Source organism: Crocodylus siamensis, chromosome 7 (assembly GCF_052110815.1).
Source record: "Crocodylus siamensis isolate JL-2025a chromosome 7, ASM5211081v1, whole genome shotgun sequence".
NCBI lineage: Eukaryota > Metazoa > Chordata > Crocodylia > Crocodylidae > Crocodylus > Crocodylus siamensis.
Window position 1 is genome coordinate 2,055,403 of NC_143401.1, and position 19,140 is coordinate 2,074,542.

Consider the following 19,140-nt stretch of genomic DNA (forward strand, 5'->3'; position numbering starts at 1 on the left):
GTTGGACAGCCAAGATGGGGCTTTTCCAAGGCATCTGCATCCAGTTCCCCTCAGGGGAGGGCTGGCTTGGACCTCCAAGCCTTTCACACGGTCTCAAGCCAACCCAGATACAGCTTCTAGAGAAAGCCCTGGCCCCTTGGACTCGGAGGCCGAGCCTTTCGAGCCTTGACATGCATCCCCCATCGCTGGTTACCCACGACTCCTTCCAGGAGCAACCACTTGGCTCAGCTGCTAAGAGCTGGACTTGATCTCTCCAGTGGGGAAAGGCGTGGGCCCCCGGACCCCAAGAAGCAAGGCAGTCAGCTCCTCTTCAGCAAACCAGCCTGTCTCAGACATCGCATAGGCACTACCAGCTCTGGCTCCAAACAGCTGATCACGCCTACCCCTCCTGCCAGCATGAGCCAGTGTGGGAAATGAGGCATGCAACCCTATTAGAAGAGGGATGCATTTAATTCAGAAACACTGCATTACGACCTTCCACTAGGAGTACAGGCTGTCGTTAAACCATGGACACCCGAGTCATCCTAACCGGCACGTCTGCAGAGCAGACCTGGCAGTGTGCCGGAGTTAGGGATACAAATCTCGTGGCATGTACAAGTGTGCACAACGCCTGAAAGGGCAAATCTCGTGGCGCGTACAAGCGCCCACATGTACAAACGTGGGCATGAGCTGCCTGCTCCCAGTACAGATTTCAAGCCAGCCGCGGGCCTCTGCAAAGCCAGGTAGGACACAGGACCCAGCAGCCAAGGGGGGTATTTATTGTGGGATGGTGGCAGACCCCATGGCACTGTCAGCCAGTGCCTGTACTGGCAGTACATAGTCAAACTGGAGCCGGCTGCCGAGTGCACTGGGGTGAGAGCAAGTTTGCGTGGGCCTTCATTACAGAAGCAAGGAGAGGAACCGATTCCATTAGCGGGAGATGAAGCCACTTCGCCAAGCACGTACCAAGAAAAAAATAGCAACAGGAAGACGTCAGAGCCGCAGCGCTGCCTCCACGCAACGCCCCCGAGGAGACAGGCTGCGGCATTCAGATGGCAAGGACAGAGTGCAGCCAGGCCTGACAGCAGAGCAAGCTGGAGCATCCTGGGGCTGAGAGCTGCTGTGAGCCCTCCAGGAAACCCTGTCCCACTCCCCAGCTGGGAAACGGGGGGGGGGGGGGGGGGGGGGGGGCTGCTCCATAATACCAGTTTGCGTGCCTACAGCCAGCGGAAGCTAAAACCCCAGCAGCTGACCCCATGTGCAGGCACACGAACAGTTACCTGCTCAGGAAGTGCTCACCCCCTTGCAACTGGCTCTAAAAACTTATCGAAGTTAGGGGAAGGGGGTTTCAAATCTCCCCTCCCTCTTTCAAAAGCATGATGCATCCATGCTACATAGCCTTCAGCCCCAAGAAACTGGTGGCTAGCAGCCATGAGGAGAAAGGGCAGCAAGCCTTTGGCTCTGAGAAACTCAAGAAAATGGAGGAAGAGACAGCAGGGTCAGAACAATTAAGTCTTTACCAATGTTAATTTAAAAAATGCAAGGAACAGCCTGAACCCTTCAGACCTGCAGCTGTTAAGTCGACTGTAACAAGGCAGGAAAGGACGACTGCCATCCTTGCCAGGAAAAGCAAGGACAACGTCTTTGCAAGCCGGAGAAGTTAGAAAACCAAGCAGAGTATTAGAGGGCTGACCTCCGAGACAAAAGGCTTTCAGCTGAAGCAGTGAATCAAGCCCAGCAGTTTGAAACACATATATACACACACACCTGGGATAAAGAAAAGATTTCTCCCCCTCTCCTGGAAGAGAAGTCGGCATTAATCCATTCTTGCTCCTTTGGCTGAAGAAGTCCTTGATGTTGGGCAAAGTTATTTTTAAAAAAAAGAAAGAAAGAAAGAAAGAATAATTGCAAATCGGATGAGCCCCTAACATTGGTTTGCTTCTGGCTGCTGGGTTCTTTGTGTAATTAATGTAATTAGTGGCTGTCTCTTTTTTAATTACTGTGCTAATGAAGGAGTCTGCCCACAGGGAAGCCTGGCCTCAGAGTTCCAGGTAATTCTGCTCTGCCCTGGAGACGCGGCGCGTGCACCGCGGGGGCGAGATGCCTGGCTCCCAGCATCCCGCACAGGGGTCTCACCAGCGCTGCCTGGGGATACGGCACCAGCACTGGCATTTCCTCCGGATGATGGGGAGGATGGGGAGTGGTGCTAGCGTAGCCAAGGATCCACAGGACCAGGTGTGGAGGGGCAGCCACGAGCTGCAGCAAGAAGCCATCCAGAGCCTCCAACCGCAGTCTCCCCAGGGCTGATGAACAGGGATCCTGGTTCTCTCCGATTAAGCAAAAGCCACCAACCAACACAACACCCCTATTTTCAGATATTAAGAGAGTAACCCCAAATCCATATTTCCATGATTAAAATGAAGTGCCACTGATAGAGAGAGGCATTTCATTTTGAAACACCACTCTCTCTCTCTATTACTAGCATTTCACTTTAATCATGGAAAAAAAATGTGGATTTCGGGTTACTTTGTTTAACCTGAAAATTGGGTATTTGATTTAAAAGAGGAAACAAGGATCCCTGCTGATGAACGAAGCAGAGCTGCTGCCTGTGGCTTTTTGCCCACATCCTTGAGTCCTTTCGTTCAGGTCTGCCCCATCCCTGCCCGGGTCCTTGCAAGGTGTCTGGGTCACCATTACAACCCTTCAACCCAGGCCTCGCGGCATCAGCGAGGATCACAAGTAGACCCAGGACACAACTCTGTGCCCCCAGTTGGGGTCACAACGAGCAAGGCCAAGGTTGCTCCCCGGGCACCAGCATGGTACCCGGAGCCCAGGACAACTCGGCAGGCTGCCGGTTGAGAAGACATCTCCCACCCCCTCTCCTCCCGTAAAACCCAAGGCTGCTCCAAGAGAAGAGAGATGCAAAGCTGGGAAGCCCATGCATCTCCCTCCCTCCCCACAGATCCACTTTACAAAGGAGAGCTGCACTTTTAATTAAATGTTTAGGCAGCTTTGAAATGCCTGTGCTGAAAGACTCTCCAGATCCTTCATGCTTGTCATGCTGAAAGAAGCAAACGATATCAAAGGGGCTTCTGCCGTGCTTGGCTCAAATGCATTTAAAAAAAAACCTTCTTTTTCCTTCTAAAAATGGATGAAACAGGCCTGTTCCGAAGGAGCCTTCCCCGAAATGGGATTCATAACCCAGGCGCCACAGATTGCTGCCGTCCCCGCACGACGAGGGCTCAAGCCTGTTCAGTAGCCTTTGAACAAAACCTCCCCAGCAGGAGCGGGGAGAAGGATGCTCTGATTTGAACTGGCCGGTTTTCCAGCCGGCAGAGCCAAAGCCTTCTGCTGCTTGTGTCAGCCTCCAAAAGGCTTTCAATCGCTTACCAGAAACAACTCACGGTACTTGGCTTTGACCCATGCAGCCCACCTACCTCCTGCCTTGCGCTGCACCGCGATCCCCGAGATCGGCCACGTCCCACCCCCCGCAAGTACCCTTGTGACCCAAGTTCAGCCTGCAGAAACAGGAGGAAGGTCGCTCTTCGGTCGTGTCCCAGCTCTAGGACTCCCTCCCCCTCGGGGCCTGGCCGATGCATCTCCCCGGGAGCTGCAAGACCTGCTTTGGGCAGGCGTTTTGGAGGGGTTACACATGTGGGCACAGTTTTACATTGATGGCGGTATTTTAGCATTTGGTCTGTTTAGGGTTTGTCTGGGTTTTATTGTATGCATCCTAAGAAGGGCTCCAGGCATCCCCCTCCCCAAGATGCATATGCTTCATGCCACCCGCACAGAGCCACCGCTTGCGCCTCTGCCGGTCAGAGACATCTTTCCATCCTGGCTTACGGCGAGAGACGGAGGATGCTTCAGATCCAAGCCCCATCCTGGGAGGCAGCTTCTCGGAAAGAAACCATTTCCCCTCAGCAGGGGCAGGCAGGGCTACTTAAGGCCTGGAAGGATGAAGCAATGTGCCTAAGGCCACACGAACAGACTGTGGCAGAGGAAGACTAACCCAGGCATCTCCTGATAGCAGAGCTGGAAGTCTTTCATAGACAGACTAGCCCCCAAATGCTCTAACACAGCTCTTTTTCCCTTTCGAAAGGAGAAGGGAGGCAGAAAAAGGAACCACAAGCAGAGAAGCAGAACTGGATTTGGCAGCGTTTTGCAGGGGAACGGGAAGCGAATGGCAGGGGGAGATGGACGACAGAAGCCACGGGCCACTCTTGTCATTGTCCCCATGCCAGATGGCTCATGCGCCCTTTGCTCCCAGCCCAGGACCTGGGGACGGACAAGGAGGTGGCCATGCCCTGGCTCCAAGGCACGTGCTGCCACCACAGGCAGGAGCCCAGCCCCATCCATTCACCGCACAGAGGGGCGAATCAGCTCCACGGCCCCTTAGCCAAGGCTGCTAGCCAGCCCCCAGCAAAAGGAGCCTGTTTCCCTCAATCCCAGACCCACTGCCAGGCTGCACCTCCCCCCTGAACCCCGCACCGGCGTCCGCACGCACGGGGGCTGCGAGGCTTCCCCGAGCTGCCCTCGAGAGGACGCTTTGCTGCGCCCCTCTCAGCTATGCCCTTGCCCCCAGGCCTCCTGGCATGAGCCACAACCACAGCAGGCCCTCGCATCTAGGGCTTTTCCAGAGCCCCCCACGCGATACAGCCCCTCAGATGCCGCGATGGACGACACAAAGGCAAACAACCTAGCAAGCAAAAGGCATTTCGGTCCGTGCCGGACGCTGCCCCCAGTTCCTGTTAGCACCCACGGGGCCAGCTAGACATCCCGAGCCCTAAGGGGCACAGGAGATAGGTCCTGGCCGTGTCACCGTGACGGTTTGCAGACATGCATCGCCCAACAAGCACGAAGGTCCACACCCCGGCTCCGGGCACCCAGGAGCCCTGGGGCATCGGCACTCAGGGTGAGGAGCCCCTTGCCTCAAGCTGTGCCGGGCCCCAGACAAGTCCTCAGCAAGCTAGATCCTAGGAGCAGGGAGAACCCAGCAAGACCTGAGCCCCCCAGCGCCTGCACTTCAGTCCCCAGTACAAACAACACGAGACAGACCCGGGCATCTTGGCCATCCAGAGAGAAAGGCTCCAGTCCAGAGGAATCCTCCTTGGCCCTGCTCTGTAGCTGCTCAGCAGGTTTCCTACTTCCTGTAAAGCAATTAGCAGGTTAACGAGGGCCTGATTGTTTAACCCTACCTTATGCTGGGCTCTGCCTGGAAGAGGTGGCCCAGTGCCTATTTCAGGTCTCGTTCCCCATCACCCGGGGGACGCCGGTGCTACGCGGCTCCTGGCTCAGAGCGCTCCACAGCTGCCGTCGCAGCCACGCCAGCGAGGGTCCCGAGAGGGGCTGCCACGCAGGGGACGGTCAGCCTGAGCCCCAGCACCTTTCCTTCCTGCACTTGCAATTTGCTGCGCACTGCTGTGTCCACCCCAGAAGCAGCAGGGTTACAAAAGTGATGGGGCAGGTGAGTCCCTTGATGGCCAGAAGACCCAGGCTTCATCCAAGGACCATGTCCCAGTCCCAAAGCCTCAACAGGTGTCAGAGATGTGAAGCACCGGCGTTAATTAAGGTGAGGAGAGCCACCCTCGCTGAATGGGGAGTGGGGTTCAGGACAGGTCACCCCTGGGCCCATCCAGCAAGAAAGGGTTTGTATTGGGAGAAACCTGCAGTCCTGTCCCCGCTGCTAGTAATGAAGTGTGAGCTATAGCCAGGACACCTGGTGTCTCCTCTCCAGTCCTCCTCCCTGAAGCCCAGCTGACATCCCTGGACCCCGAGGATTTAATGCTTCCCCAAGGGAAGGAGTGGGGTTTAATCCTCCACAAAACCCACCCCCAAACCTCTCACCCTGCTATGCATGCACCCAGATCCCTGCCGCCTGGTAAGGGTGGGGAGGCCAGGGACCCAACCGCACGCATCTGCTGCACCTCTCTTCCCCGTGCCCCCGCCGTGCTCCTCCAGCGCGGGGGCCTGATCCTAATGCACCAGCCGTGTCCATCCGCGGGCCCCGAGCCGGCTGAGCAGACAGCTGCTGCTGCCACTCTGGGAGCTGCCCTGTGTGTCCCCTATCACTGCAATGCAGGTATCTCTGGAGTGGAGCAGGGCAGCTCTCTAGCTGCTCACAGCCACCTGATACACCTGGAGAGAGGCCCCGATCCTGGCAGCAATTCCACCACCGTCTGCCTGGTCAGGGGCACGGTAGGATCGGGGCTGGGGAATGTAGGTCGCCCAGTGAGCATGGCTGCACTCGTACTATTCGGGGGATAATCTCTTTATTAATTTAAATGACACATAAATAAAATATCAAACAAACTGCGCTGTTTGCTTCTGCCAGACAAGAGTCCCGCGGTCCCCGGCACAAAGAGCGGTCGATGCAGCTGAAGCGCACGGACGCCCGGCTCGAGCGCCAGGCCAGTTAGGAACCAGCTGGATCAATAGCTTGACATTTACTCGCCGTGCCCAGGGTGCAGCAGCTGGCTTCTTCCAGGCATTGCAAAGAAGCCTCTATACAGCCAACACGTATAACAGAGAGGGCTGCAGTGGACACCTCTCCCGGGTGGGCCAGGCAGGGAGGGTAAGCGCAAGACCCACGCACCCAGGGAAGCTGGGGAGAGCCAGGAACCAGACCCAGGTCTCCTGCAGCCCTCTCTGCCGGCCTGGCCATGCCCATCTCTGTACAGAGACAATAAAGAATTGCAGCTATAGGCACCACTTCCTGGGCTCTAGGTGCAGGGTTCAGCTTGTGTCTAACTGCCAATTTGGGTCCAGGAAAGCAGCTGAAAGGCCTTGGAGAAGGGAGTGACTGGATTGATGCTTCTCTGGACATTTTGTGAGACAGTCACAGACCACTGCATCCATACTGGGGATTTATATCTTGGTGCCCATTTCCTGCGGAGACACTGGCAGCACCAATAAACTGCATGGTCCCAGGGCTGCGTGGGCAAATCCTCAGCCCTTTGCTCCCCCAGAGCCAGTCTGGGAGGCCTGGTTTATAAGGCCACAGAAGTGGGCAGGGGTGGCACCAAGCTCCAGCCAGCTCGTGCATGGTGCCAGGCTGGAGAGGTCACGCACAGCACACCGCGCTCTCGTGCAAGTGGCTGACGTGCACTGGATGGTGTTCTGCACTCAGTAAACAGCATCGAGCTTTGCAAGAGCTGGGGGCCGTGGTGCTGCTCCACCACGGCCCCTCGGACGGATCAGCCCCCACAGCAATGCTGATCTCCCAGGGCCCTGCATGCTGATAGCTCGGCAGGAAGGAGGGGGGCAGAGCATCCAGCCAAGAGGGCCGACAGCCCAAGGTGGAGGGGAGCACCTTCATCCTGCCCCCTCGCCCTTCCTGACATCTTGCAGACCCTTCCCCTCACCTCTGTGCCCTTCCTCATTTGGGATCTTCTAGAGCAGCTTTGCAAGGAAGGAGCCAGAAGGAGCCCCGCGGCAGGGGTCCTCTTCCCAGCCCTGCCTGTTTGTAAGCAGCAGGGGATTGGGGAGGGGGGGGAACAAATCTGCCTCGTTACCCCAGGTGAGCCGGGTGTTCGGAGGTCTGTGCTAGATACGCCGGCAGCAGCATTTAGAGCGAGACCCAGATGAGAACTGCCAGCAGCTTTGGCATTTGAGACCCCATCAGACCCACACGCAGGTCCTGGAGGATCCCAGAGCTGTGCTCAGAGAGGAAAGCCGACAGAACGGCGACCCTGACCCCGGCCTTGCATGCACTCGGCATCAAGCCAGGCCGGCCAGCTTCTGAAGCTGCTGCATGGTGACTACCACCAGCTCCAGCCACCTCTACCTCTCCAGACGAGCAGGGACCCCTGGGTAGCTCTTGGCTCTGCCCAGAGCGAAGGGCCAGACTCAAAGTCATGCCTCAGAAGATGCAGAAGATTAAACCGCTTGCCTCTAGCGCCCTGTCCAGGAGGGAGCATCAGTGGGTGAAGACCTCTGCCCTCCCAGTGTGCCGCTGCCTGACCGATGGAGCAAGGAAGGACAGCTTTGGGAGCCGGACACTGGCATGGGAATCGGTTCATTCAAGTGATGCAGTTTCTTTTTCTAAGACAGTCTCGATGTTCCCTTCAGCCCCTACACGGCTTTCCCCGCGGGCCAGAAAGGCCAGCACCAGTAGCCACGAGGAAGTCAGCCCTCATTCCCCAAGCGCATCGCTGCTGCTAAGGCCCAGGCCAGCTCCCTGCCCAAATCAGGAGCTGCTCCTGCTCCCCCTCCTGGCCCCTTGTATAGGAGCCAGCCCTACTCTGAAAACCCAGCTCAGACTTGGACAGCAGCTATCCCCCCAACCCTTCCCACCCAAGGGATGGGATGATCCCGAGTGCCTTCAGCTCATCTGGCTGCCTCTTGTGATCCTACATCTTACCCCCAAAATCACCAGCATTTTCCAGGCACCAAAGCACAGCTAATACCACGGATAGCCATTGTGGCCACTGGCCTGCTGGGTGAGCGGGGCAAGTTGCTTCCTGTCCCTGTGCCTCGATTTCCCTTAACTGGCTGGTTGAGCTCCTCTACAGTCCCGTCAGCTCCCTGGGGGCACAGGCCAGCTCCCTGGGTAAGGGTGTGGGGTGGCTGGGTGCTACTACCTCGCTCCCAAAAGCCAAGCATTTGGGCTCAGACAGGCCTGGGGTGAAGGACCAGGTATAAGCACCTGCATATCAAATATGGTAGGTTTTAATATAGGTCCTATTCCACTGCCCTGTGCTGCGCACGGGTTGATGCAGGACAAGGCCTGCTGAGCTGCTGCCACGTCGTGGCCGCATCCCAGAACTACACCCACGAACAGCCCTGCAAGGGACACAAGCAGCTGCCTGGGACCTGTGGGACTCTGGGCACCGCTTCCCCTTGCAAGGCAGTGCCAGAGGGGCAGCCGGGGAAGGCGAGCCAACAGGCAGCAGCCGCTGCACAGACAAGAGACAGGATCCAAGACAGGACCCACCCTGTAATATCCAGACATGAGTTTTAACAGCTGCGCCAACTTCTGGCAGAGCAAACAACACCATGCCAAGCTGGCCTGAGCCATGCAGGGCCAGCTGGGATCACTCAGCGGATCTGGGGGGGCTTCAGCAGAGGCTCTCAGGAAGGAAACAGCCACCGGCTTTGTCAGGAGCAAGCACCTGTCCCTTTCCTTTAGCATCAGGGGGTCGGTAGCATCTGCTCCGGCCCAAAAACAACTGCATCCCCCTCCCAATTCCCAGCTGTGAAGCCTGTTTAGCTCAGTTATGAATTCAAGGCTGTTTTAGCAAAGAATAAATGGGTCTGAGAGCGAGCCTGACACGTGAGACCCTGCTCTGGTCCTGGGTTCCCTTCAAACACAGGGCTGGGGAATGCATTTCAATCCCCGAATGCAGCTCTGGTCGGCCAGGGGAGGGGAGAGCATTGCAGCTGGACCCTACTCATACCCGTAAGAGCTGGAAAACCATGAACCAGTGCTCCCGGGTGGGCTCTCACTTACCCCGAGTGGCTCAGGCCAAGCTGCTGCGCGGTCAGTGAACACACAAGCCCAGACGCTGCAGCGAGGGGCAGCCAGCAGGCATCACGGGATGCTCCAAACCTCTCATTTTAGAAGCGACAGCTCAGTATAAGAAGCAGAACAGCTCCAACATCAGATGCCAGCATCTTCACAAAGGCCCTGGGCCAAAAAGACACTTTAGATGCCTAACCAAAGATCCTGGGATGTCACCTTTGCCCTGAGAGAGGATCCAGACCCGAGGTTACAAGATTCATTTTATTCCAAATGTTAAAAGTTCCACATTCTTGCCTCTCTTTTACACCAAGCCACCAAAATATTTCAATTTCCATTTTTTTTTTTTTTATTTAAAAAAAATCCAGCCTAGGTTGAGCTATTGTACAATCTCCACCCCCCTTTCCCGATATTGCTATAACTTAACGTGTAAAACGTTCATGGAGGGACCCCAGCTCCTGAGCAGGGTACTGGAAAGCGGGCACATGGGACAACGGGGCAGGAGACAGGCCGGCCCCCAGGCTGGTTAGATGCACGGGAACAGCAGTCGTTGCGACCCAGTGGCCTACAGCAGGGCTGGTAGAGGCGAGTCATCTAATGCCAGGGCAGAAGTGATGGTGGCCATCCATCACAGCCCCCGGGCAAGGGGATAGAAACTAAAAAACTACCAAAAGAAAAACCATCCACTACCAAAAATGAGGAGGGTGGGGGTTTGCAGCCTGTCTGCAAACCTGCTGGGAACAGGGGAAGGACAGATCTAAAAGCAGGTACTTGAGACAGGGGCAACAGGAAGACAAGCCTCTTCCCAGCCCTCGTCTGCCTGTGGAAGGAAACTGGATCTCCAGGCACCGATTCCCCCAAGGGCCGCTGTGTTCGGACGCAGGAAGCAGGAGCCAGTTGGTTTTGCCAGTGACTGGACCCGGGGGTGATGTTTGCAGATGAGCTCCAAGCTCCCATGCTGGGACATTTCAGCCCAAGCCGCTGCAAAGCTCTTGCATGAGAGAAGGGATGGGGGAGAAGAGAGAGATCCAGGCTCTTCCTTCCCCAAGATCCCCAGCTGGTCTGCACACAGATCTCATGCGGGACCAGGACACAGGTCAGCACGGGGGATTCCCGGGGGAGCAGAGAGGAAGGTGAGGGGCACAGGCAGCCTCAACCTCACCTCAAATGAGATGGGCTTGGCCATATTCATGGAACAAAAACCCTGATCTCTCAAGGCCAGGAAGGGGCTTGGGGTAGAGGAGGAGATGGAGGCCAAACCTGAGACGCCCAAGGCCTCTGAAGCTGCAGGAGCCCCAGCTTTGCTGGCCCAGGGAAACAGTTAAAACAGGGGTGAGGAAGAAGAGGAGCCTTGGGGGGCAGGTGCCTGTTTCCAGAGAGAGCAGGGGTCCCGGAAAAGGCTCCCTCCAGCCACGCAGCCCCTGCCCCCGGCCCTGGAGGGAGCCGGGATGCCTCCCCACGCTGCAGCAGGCTGGAGGAGCCCGGACAACGCAGTCCCCACAAGGCCCAGCCCCAGCCATCCTGCGTTATCGCCGTGCTTGGGCTGGCCCGACTGCATCATCAACTCTGCTCCTTGTCTTTGACCAGCAAGACAGTGTGCTGTCCTCCGCTGGACACCGACAGGACTACACGGCTCTCCAGCTGCTTGCCGGTCATCTCCACGGGGCTCCACAGGTCCTCGTCCTCCCCTGTGCCCAGCTGGTAGTTTGTGCCCATGCCCCAGGCGAAGGCTCGCCCTGCAGAGAGAAAGAAACCGTCTGCCTATAAGGCAGGAGAAAGCACAGGGCAGACCCGAGACAGGAGTGGGCGCGTCCCCACACTGAGCTGGGGAAGCAGACTCAAACGCAGACTTGGGCACAGGGTCAGGTCCAACCAGAAGTCACCGTGCACAGAGCAAGGCTGCGGGGGAAGCATCCCTTTGCACAGGGCTGAGCCACCTACAAACATCTGGTTCACCCACTGAAGGATTATTCTGCTCAAGCCTGACCCTGCCAGCTTATTCACTGCCCATTTGCCGGCCTCACTGCCACGTTCACCCCAGTACTTCTGCAGCTTTCACCCCAGTCTGCCTTCCAGCAAAACAAAGTCTATAGATGATGGAGTTTGGATTGGGATGATCCCGTTTCGGGCAGGGGGTTGGACTAGCCGTGACCTCCGGAGATCCCTTCCAGCTCTGCTGCTCTACGGTTCCATGAAAGGCTGAGCTAGGATGCCCAGGGAGGCAGTAAGCATGCCGAGGTCAGCCGTTCTCATCCTGGCCTAGCTGCAATCGCTGACCGACCACCCACGTGGTTACCAACTGAGCAAGGGGACAGGGGATGGCCATAGCCCCGGCTCCCAGCACTCACAGCTGGAATGCAGAACGTCCACCCAAAACCCCCTTCCTGTGCATTTCCACACATGGAGACCAGCACAGAACAGGCCACATGGGGCACGTCGAAGTGGCTTCCCTCCTGGACCCAGGCGCATGCCCCAGGCCATGCATCCCACCCGAGACCAGCAATCAGGCTGAGAAAGGGACTACACTTGGGCTCGTAGTCTCCGGACAAGGTGAGGAGACCCAGGCTGAAGCACCCTGGACAGGTGGGAAAGCTGGAGCCAGCCCTGGGAGGACTGCAGTCCTGAGAGCTGAGACAGCCTACACTGGAGGAGAGGACGCAGCAGCATCACCTCTCCGACCGCAGCCGAGACTCATCCCCCACTGTGCTCCCCGGAGGTGAGAAGGGAGTTCAGGCAGCCCGAGCAGTGGCACCAGCCCCCGATATGCACTTACCGTCCTTGGTGACGGCGTATCCCACGGACGCCCCGCAAGCCACTGAGGACACGCTCGGCAGCCCCGGGATGGGAGTGGGATCGCTCTTCTCCTCCGCACCTTCTCCCAGGCCCAACCTGCCGTAGTCTGCCCTGCCTAGGCTGTAGGCTCTACCTAGCACAGGGGAGACACCAGAAAAGCATTGTGCTCTGCGAGCAGGGAACAACAAAGCGTCTCCCCATGTGAGCTGACAGCAGGCTCCGAATCGCAGCAAGCCAGCAGCATGCACGCCATGGAGGCCAAGCCCTGCACCCTCCCCGCTGCCTGTCTGAGGTCCAGGGGAAACAGGTTGCCTGCGTTTGGTCCCACGGACGGCCCCGGGGCAGCCTCACCACCTGCATGGGCTAGCAGGAGATCAGCTCCCGGACTGCTCTCGTCCCTTGTCAACCCCACAGGGCTGGGAACAGGGCAGGGCAGGCAACACGAGCTGCCACTCACCTTCCGAGTCCATGCAGACCGTGTGGTGCTGCCCGCCCGAGAATCCCACCCAGGACTTGGTCGAGTTCCTGAAGGACGTCAGGTTCTGCGGGGAGAAGCAGGGGTCGGTGCCCGGGGTCCCTGCCGGAGGCAACGAAACCAGGTCAGGCACATCACGGGGCGGGGGGGCGCACTGGCCTTCCCCACTCCCCTCCACCCTGTCCAGACCCGGGGCAAGTCCTTCAAGAGTGCTAGGAAAACCGGCCCAAGCCGAGGGAGAGGCAGCGCCCAGCTCCCACAGGCCAGGCGGGCCCGCTGACAGCTGCCAAGCACCCCAAGGGATGGCTCACCCAGTTGGTGGTAGTTGGAGAGACCGAAGCCATAGACATGTCCCTCCTGGGTGACGGCGAAGGTGAAATACGCCCCACAGAAGGCGTCCTGGAAGCGCATCTTGTTCTTGCCGCCCCGGCCTTTGAGGGGCACGCGCTGAGGGAGCAGCAGCCGCTCTGCAGCGGGAGAGGAGGGCGAGCGCATTGGTTCGGGCCCCGCCAGCAGCAGGGGCGACGTTCGCAGGCGAGCGGCGTCCTGGCTGCCGGAAGGTGCCCAGCCCCCACGTGCCCATGCAGGCTTCGCCCCTGGAAGCAGGTCTGGCAATGGCCGGTTTGAAGGGAAGCCTGGCTGCCCCATCCCCTTCCCTTACAATTAAAGACTTCATGACCAAGTACCTGCTCGAAGGCGTCACACCCAACCTGCCACTGCCATCTCCATCGCTAGCAGAGGGATGGGCATGAGTACACCCACCCCCTCGGACCTACCCCCACTTCACCCAATGATGCTGCTGCTACACTGCAACTCCCAAGACACCAAGGGCCCTCAGGGCTGTAGCACCAACTTCACCACGTTGCTGTTAGCTACCGAGGATGAACAGAAGAGCCAAGGGCCAAGGACTGGCCAGACAGGCAGCCCCTGCCCGGGAAGATTAAAGCCAGTCTTTAATGCCCAAGACCGTGCAGCATAACTCACGCAGCCCTTTCCGTCCTCCCCGGTTGGAGAACAGCTCCGGCACGCGGCCCAGCTGGCCCTGCTCTCCACAGCCGCATGTGTAGAGGCTCCCGTCGGTGGTCAGCGTGACCAGGTGGTCATTTCCTGGGGTGACAAAGAGGGAAGGGGGGGTAAACAACAGCCTTTCCTGCTGCAGTCTCCCATCCTCCTGCTAAACGCACGGGTCTCTGCTTGTCCCCCTGGAGAACCGCCATGCTGGGAGACTGCCAGAGACCATGCCCAGCTCCAAAAGCCACAGTAAAGCCTCACTATGCAGAGAGAAGCCAGAAGCTTTCCTCTTTGAGCTAAGCCAGAAGAGCCAGGGCGCATTATCTGCACTGAGCGTGTGATGCTAACACCCAGTGGCATTTCACCCTTGCGTGCCACAGACACCCAGCTGATCCAAGCCCACCAGCTGCTGAAGCTGCAGGCAGAGAGACGCCCAATTTTCACGTCCTGACTTGACACAGTTGTGCTGGCAGGGCCTGACAGCAGCCACCAGTGCCCCTGTCCTAGTCTGGGCACGGCTCTTTGGCCCCCTGCTTCCCAGGGACAGAGGCGCTGCACGCCTGGGCTCGGCTCGACAGCCACAGCAGCCCAGGAGCGATGCTGGATGCTCAGCACGGCCGGTAGCAAAGAGCAGCGAGGTGGACTCCAGGCCTGGCAGGAGCAGCTCATCCCCGAGGCACAGGCATTGGGCTCACCTGAGACTATCTTGATGACGGACGACCGCAGCTGCAGCTCCACAGGCACCACACTCTTCTTCATGGGCTCCAGCAGGCCGATGACGCCGTTGTTGTCCTGCGAGCGGGGACAAGACACGAGGAGGGTCAGCTCCCAGCTCGGGAAGACCCAGCAGGCTCTCGGTGCCCAGGCAGCCAGCTTACCCGGAAGGAGCCCCAGAGGAAGACGCGGCCGTCGTCCGTCAGTGCTGCCGTGTGGCTGTCGCCAGCAGAGACCTGCACGATCTTCTCCTCCAGCTCCACCAGGCCTGGCCTGGTCTCCGAGCCCTCCTCGGAGGTGTCACGGCCCAAGGCCCCCTCGTCATTGCAGCCGAAGGTGTACACCTGCACGTGGAGACGTGGCGCAGTGGGAAAGGTGCCCGGTGCCACACGGAGACGCCTGGCTCCAACCCAGAGGCCTACCGGCCAGCCCACTGTGGATGATCGCAGGCATGGAGACACGCGCGTCCACGGGGTCACTTACCCTGGGTCTGCGAGCCCGCTACACCCCAGGGTGGCTTGGCGGAGGGAGCTAGTACGATCCCCCAGCACGGCAGCCAACGCACCTATGCCAGCAGCCTCCGACGCACGCCAGCTCCAAGCGACGGTGCCCAAAGGAGCCCCCCTGCCCGCGCCGGCGCCGGCGCCGGGGCCTCACCTTGCCCGTCACGCTCAGGCAGACGGTGTGCATGCCGCCTGCTTCCGCCTGCACGATCTTCTCCGGCAGCTGCACCAGGGCCGGCCGCTTCCTCTCCATCACGTCCTCCCCGAGGCCCAGCTGCCCGACGTCGCCCTGCCCCAGCGCCAGCACCAGCCCGGGCTCCGCCCGGTGCGACGGGTGGCAGACTGCGCCGCAGGAAAGCAAGGGGAAGGCTCGATGAGCCCGAGCCGGCGCCGCGGGACGGCGGAAAGCGACGCCGGCCTCCTGCCCCCGCGCCCGGGCGGGGAGCAGACCCGACACCTACCCTTGACGCGCTTCTTCTCCGGAGAGCCGTCCTCGGGCAGCGGGCTCCTCCTCGCCGCGCGCTTCCCGGACATGCTGCTCCGCGCCTGGAAGAGGAACGTGAGAGGCCGCCCGGAAGCGGGAGGCGCTTCCCGGAAACCCCGGCTGCCCGGACTGGCGGCGGCTGGACGCGCGCGGGCGGCGCCCGGCTTTGAACTTCGCGCGCGGGGCAGGCCCCGAGCCTGCCGGGCCCCGCCGCGCTCCGCTTCCGGCCACGCAACGTCCGGGCCCCGCCGCGTCCCGCAACGTGCAGGGCGCGCCGCGTGCCGTGGCCCGGCGCCGCGCCGCGCCGCCCCGCGCACCCCGGTCCGAGCGGGGGCGGGGACCCCGAGCAGCCGCCGCCGCCGCCGCCCCCCGCCTCGCCTCGGCTCACCTCGCCTCACCGCGCTGCTTGCCCCCCGCCGCCGCCGGCCGCCACTCGCTTTAATCCGGAGCATGCGCCCGAGAGCCTGCCCCGAGAGGGAGAGCTAGGCGCCCCCTGCCGGCAGCCGCCGGGTCCTGCAGCGCCGGCCCGGCCAAGCCCGGCCCCCGCGGCCCGGCCCCGGCCCCGGGTGGGGGAGGCAGGTGTGCAGGGCGCAGATGGCCCCCCGAGGCGGCCTGAAGCTCCCCCTGCTTCCTGCCAGCCGCCGCAGCAAGCCTGGGCCCTGCAGCCGCGCCTCCAGCAGCCCCTCGGCCTCAGGGAGCCGACAGCCGCCGCCACCCAGCCAAGGCCGCTTCGCTCCATGGCTCCCTGGCCTGCGCCTCACCTTAGGCCCTGCCCACGCGGCCTCGCTTGCTGCAGAGGAGGGCCCGCGGACGTCGGGCCGCTCACCCGATCCGCCACGGGCCTCTTGGTCTTAGCTTCCCGCTGGGAAGACGAGGAGCAAGGGGTTTCGAGTAGCCCTGCGCCCTGGATTTTGTGGCGCTTGACGTGGGTGGGAAGCTGGGGCAGGCCTCCGAAGGTGGGGCCCGCAAAGGATTTTGCAGGAGATGCACAGGGGCCCCACGCTCTGCGAAGAGCAAGTCAAAATTCCCAGCCTTTGCGAAGTCATTTCTGTGATTCAGCTTTCCCCACCTGTTAAACAAATGCCAACCGGCCCCCCGGAGCAGAACAAGGGCAAACACCCAACAGCCCCCAGCTGCTAAAGACAAAAGTCCCAAATCATCATTCATTGATGCATAGGTGAGCACAGTAGGGCAAGGAGCTTCCCAACCAGGGCTCACGCGGCATAGCTACTGGCCCTGCTCCACTTCAGAGGATCACAGCGATGGGTCACGACTGGTCTGAGCCCCTGCTCCAAGCAGGGCCAGCCCCAACTACAAGGCTTTGAGCCAGGCCTTAAAAACCTCCAAGGATGGAGAGTCCGCCACCTCTCTGGGTAACTCGTTCCCCCTAGTAAAAATTTTTCCCAATACCCAACCTAAACCTCCCTTGCTGCAACTCAAGACCATTGCTCCTTGCTCCATCATCAGCCCCCACTGACCACAGCGAGCGGGGAGCTCTTTACAGTTAAATCCCTGCCTTGCGTGCACCAAAAACATCCAACTCAGCCCCCTCCCTCTGCAGCGAAGCAGTTAACTGTCCAGGTGAAAGCCAGCTGACTACACATCAAACTCATGAAGGCATCTAGTCCAACACCCATTATTGCTGCTATAAGCACATTAAAGTTGCACTCAAGGGCTTGAATAGGGCAATGGCAGGAATACTGCCTATTCGATGCTAAGCTTCTGAAATTGTAATTTTATTTTTAAAATTATATATAAAAAATTTTTAAATCATTTTAAAAATAAAATTAAAATTTCAGAAGCTTAGGGTTCAATAGGCGGTATTCCTACCCGTATATATGCATTATATAAATATATATGCATTTAAGTTGTGTATCTTGCAAGTGGAAACAGAGAAAAAAAAAAAGTCAACTTTTTCTTTACCAACAGAGAGAAAGCCAAAATAAAGAGAACTTTGGCCAGAAACATGCTTTAAACATGTTTCCTTTCCAACAGGGTCTATATGAGTCAACTGCTCTGGGTTTCTCCTCCTTAAGGCCCCCACACAGGCCTGGATGAAAAGCAGCATCTCCCACAAGTTTTCCCTTGCTGCACAGGCTGAGCCCAGAGCACTACCATGCCTCTGGGGATATTACCTCATCTGGACATGACCTGGGACTCTTCTGGAGAGGATGGATCATATCCCTATCATTCTCGTTTCAAGCAAATGCTTGTTTCCCTTCATTCAGAAAAAGCCATTTGCTAAAACACTTGAGATTGAGCAGGTCCGAGGCGCACAGCCCTGGTGACCAAGGCACAACAAATGTCCGCTCAGAATGTCATACGTGCCACTAGGAGCATGCCGCAAGCTTCTAGCTGCAGATACACACGGCATTAGAAGCAAAGCAAAAAAGCTGAAAGGATTCAGGCTGTGGTTACTTTATAGTTTTAGTGACCGTATGTTACTGTTGCTATTCCATGATACAGATAAAGTACAGCCAACTCAGGGCTGAAAAAAAAAGTCAAAAAAAAGTTTGAGAACCACTAACCTAGCAAATATCAGCCCAGTCATCACACTTCGTATTTGTTTCTGCCTTTATCATCATGAAACAGAGCAGAGGGCAACAGAGACTGTGGCAGATTTGATGAAGTTGGATTGCACCCGTTTGTGTTTCCTTGAGCAGAGCTACCATCTGGATTGCATTTTCCAGGCAATGTCACCGTGAGAAACCCCAAGTGCAGTTTCTCCCCCATTTTGTTGATACGTCCAATGATTAAAACCAGGTATTTAAAAGAAAGTTTACACTGAGCCTCCAGTCAGTCTTTTCAGGCCCGACAAAGGCTGGTAACAGTGAAAACAAGACAGCTCACATCAGAGATCTTCCAAAGACACAAAAGAACCCAGCTGGGTACCCTTGCTGCTTGCATGAAATATTAAGTGACCAGGCACTCTTGAGCTTCATCGATCGACTGGAAGGACAGAGCCAGGAAAACACTTTAAAACCAATTCCTTTATTCACCAGACAGTTTTCATAACATTCTTTGAGGAATTTTCAGGCCTTCCTTGACAGGTATTTGTCCTTTAAATGCTACAAACAATAGATGAGACTGGCTTCAAGTTCCATCGTTCCTCTCGTGACACAGAACCACTGCACCACAATCTTTTCATTCCCATTTATCTCCCTTTCACATTTGGGTTTGCCAAGGCTCTCTGGAGAGGAGAGCCCAGGCAGGTTGTTAGACTGCATTAGCTAGCGAGTCCCCCCTCCACTCCCCCAACCCAGCGTAGATGAGACTTTGTGCTAAAGTTGGTCAAGTTAAAACCCACGTGAGGTAAGCCACAGCTTTACTTCAATCAGCTGAGCACAAATAAAAAGTAAGCACAAGTGCTTACAGCTTTGTTTCGATTACCCCAGCTCTACCTCTTCGTTTCTTACGAACACATTTTCATTGAGCCTAGCTGGGTCGACAACTCCTATTCCCAGACCTAAATCTAGATGCTAAGGAGTTAGCGTCTCGCTTTAGGGAACGTATTGCGTTCATCGCATTAAATGAGAAGGATTAAAATACAACCCCATAACGGGACTGACATCTTCTGAGAAGCTTGGCAGGGATCCTGGAAACAAAGTGGGAGGCTGAACCTCTTTACTGGTTGCTTCCTCATTTTACCTGGGGAGAAAAATGACATATCAGTGGTCTGCTCTACAAGACTATACCCCTTTTTCATGTAATTCATGGACAG

The 19,140-nt window shown here is 57.8% G+C and overlaps 2 protein-coding genes across 11 annotated transcripts in view; both read right to left on the minus strand.

Moving 5' to 3' along the window:
* Window positions 1–9,684: 9,684 nt before the first annotated feature.
* On the minus strand, window positions 9,685–15,951 carry RCC1 (regulator of chromosome condensation 1). Of its 2 annotated transcripts, XM_090057617.1 has the most exons (10): window positions 15,808–15,951; window positions 15,397–15,481; window positions 15,090–15,277; window positions 14,597–14,776; window positions 14,414–14,510; window positions 13,692–13,814; window positions 13,019–13,174; window positions 12,690–12,809; window positions 12,213–12,365; window positions 9,685–11,175 (listed from the first exon to the last, which is right to left on the minus strand). In XM_090057617.1, the coding sequence occupies exons 2-10, from the start codon at window positions 15,467–15,469 to the stop codon at window positions 11,000–11,002; spliced, it is 1,266 nt and encodes a 421-aa protein (XP_089913743.1). In that variant the 5' UTR covers window positions 15,470–15,481; window positions 15,808–15,951; the 3' UTR covers window positions 9,685–10,999. The 2 variants fall into 2 exon arrangements, with proteins under 2 accessions (XP_089913743.1, XP_089913744.1); XM_090057618.1 differs by lacking the exon at window positions 15,808–15,951 and having other exon boundaries at window positions 15,397–15,792.
* Window positions 15,952–18,394: 2,443 nt separating this feature from the next.
* PHACTR4 (phosphatase and actin regulator 4) overlaps window positions 18,395–19,140 on the minus strand; it is a 91,426-nt gene continuing 90,680 nt past the window's right edge. For all 9 annotated transcript variants that reach the window (XM_090056568.1, XM_090056569.1, XM_090056571.1 and 6 more), the window contains one exon: window positions 18,395–19,067. The gene's annotated coding sequence lies outside the window, so the exon portion shown is untranslated. The remainder of the gene's footprint in view (window positions 19,068–19,140) is intronic.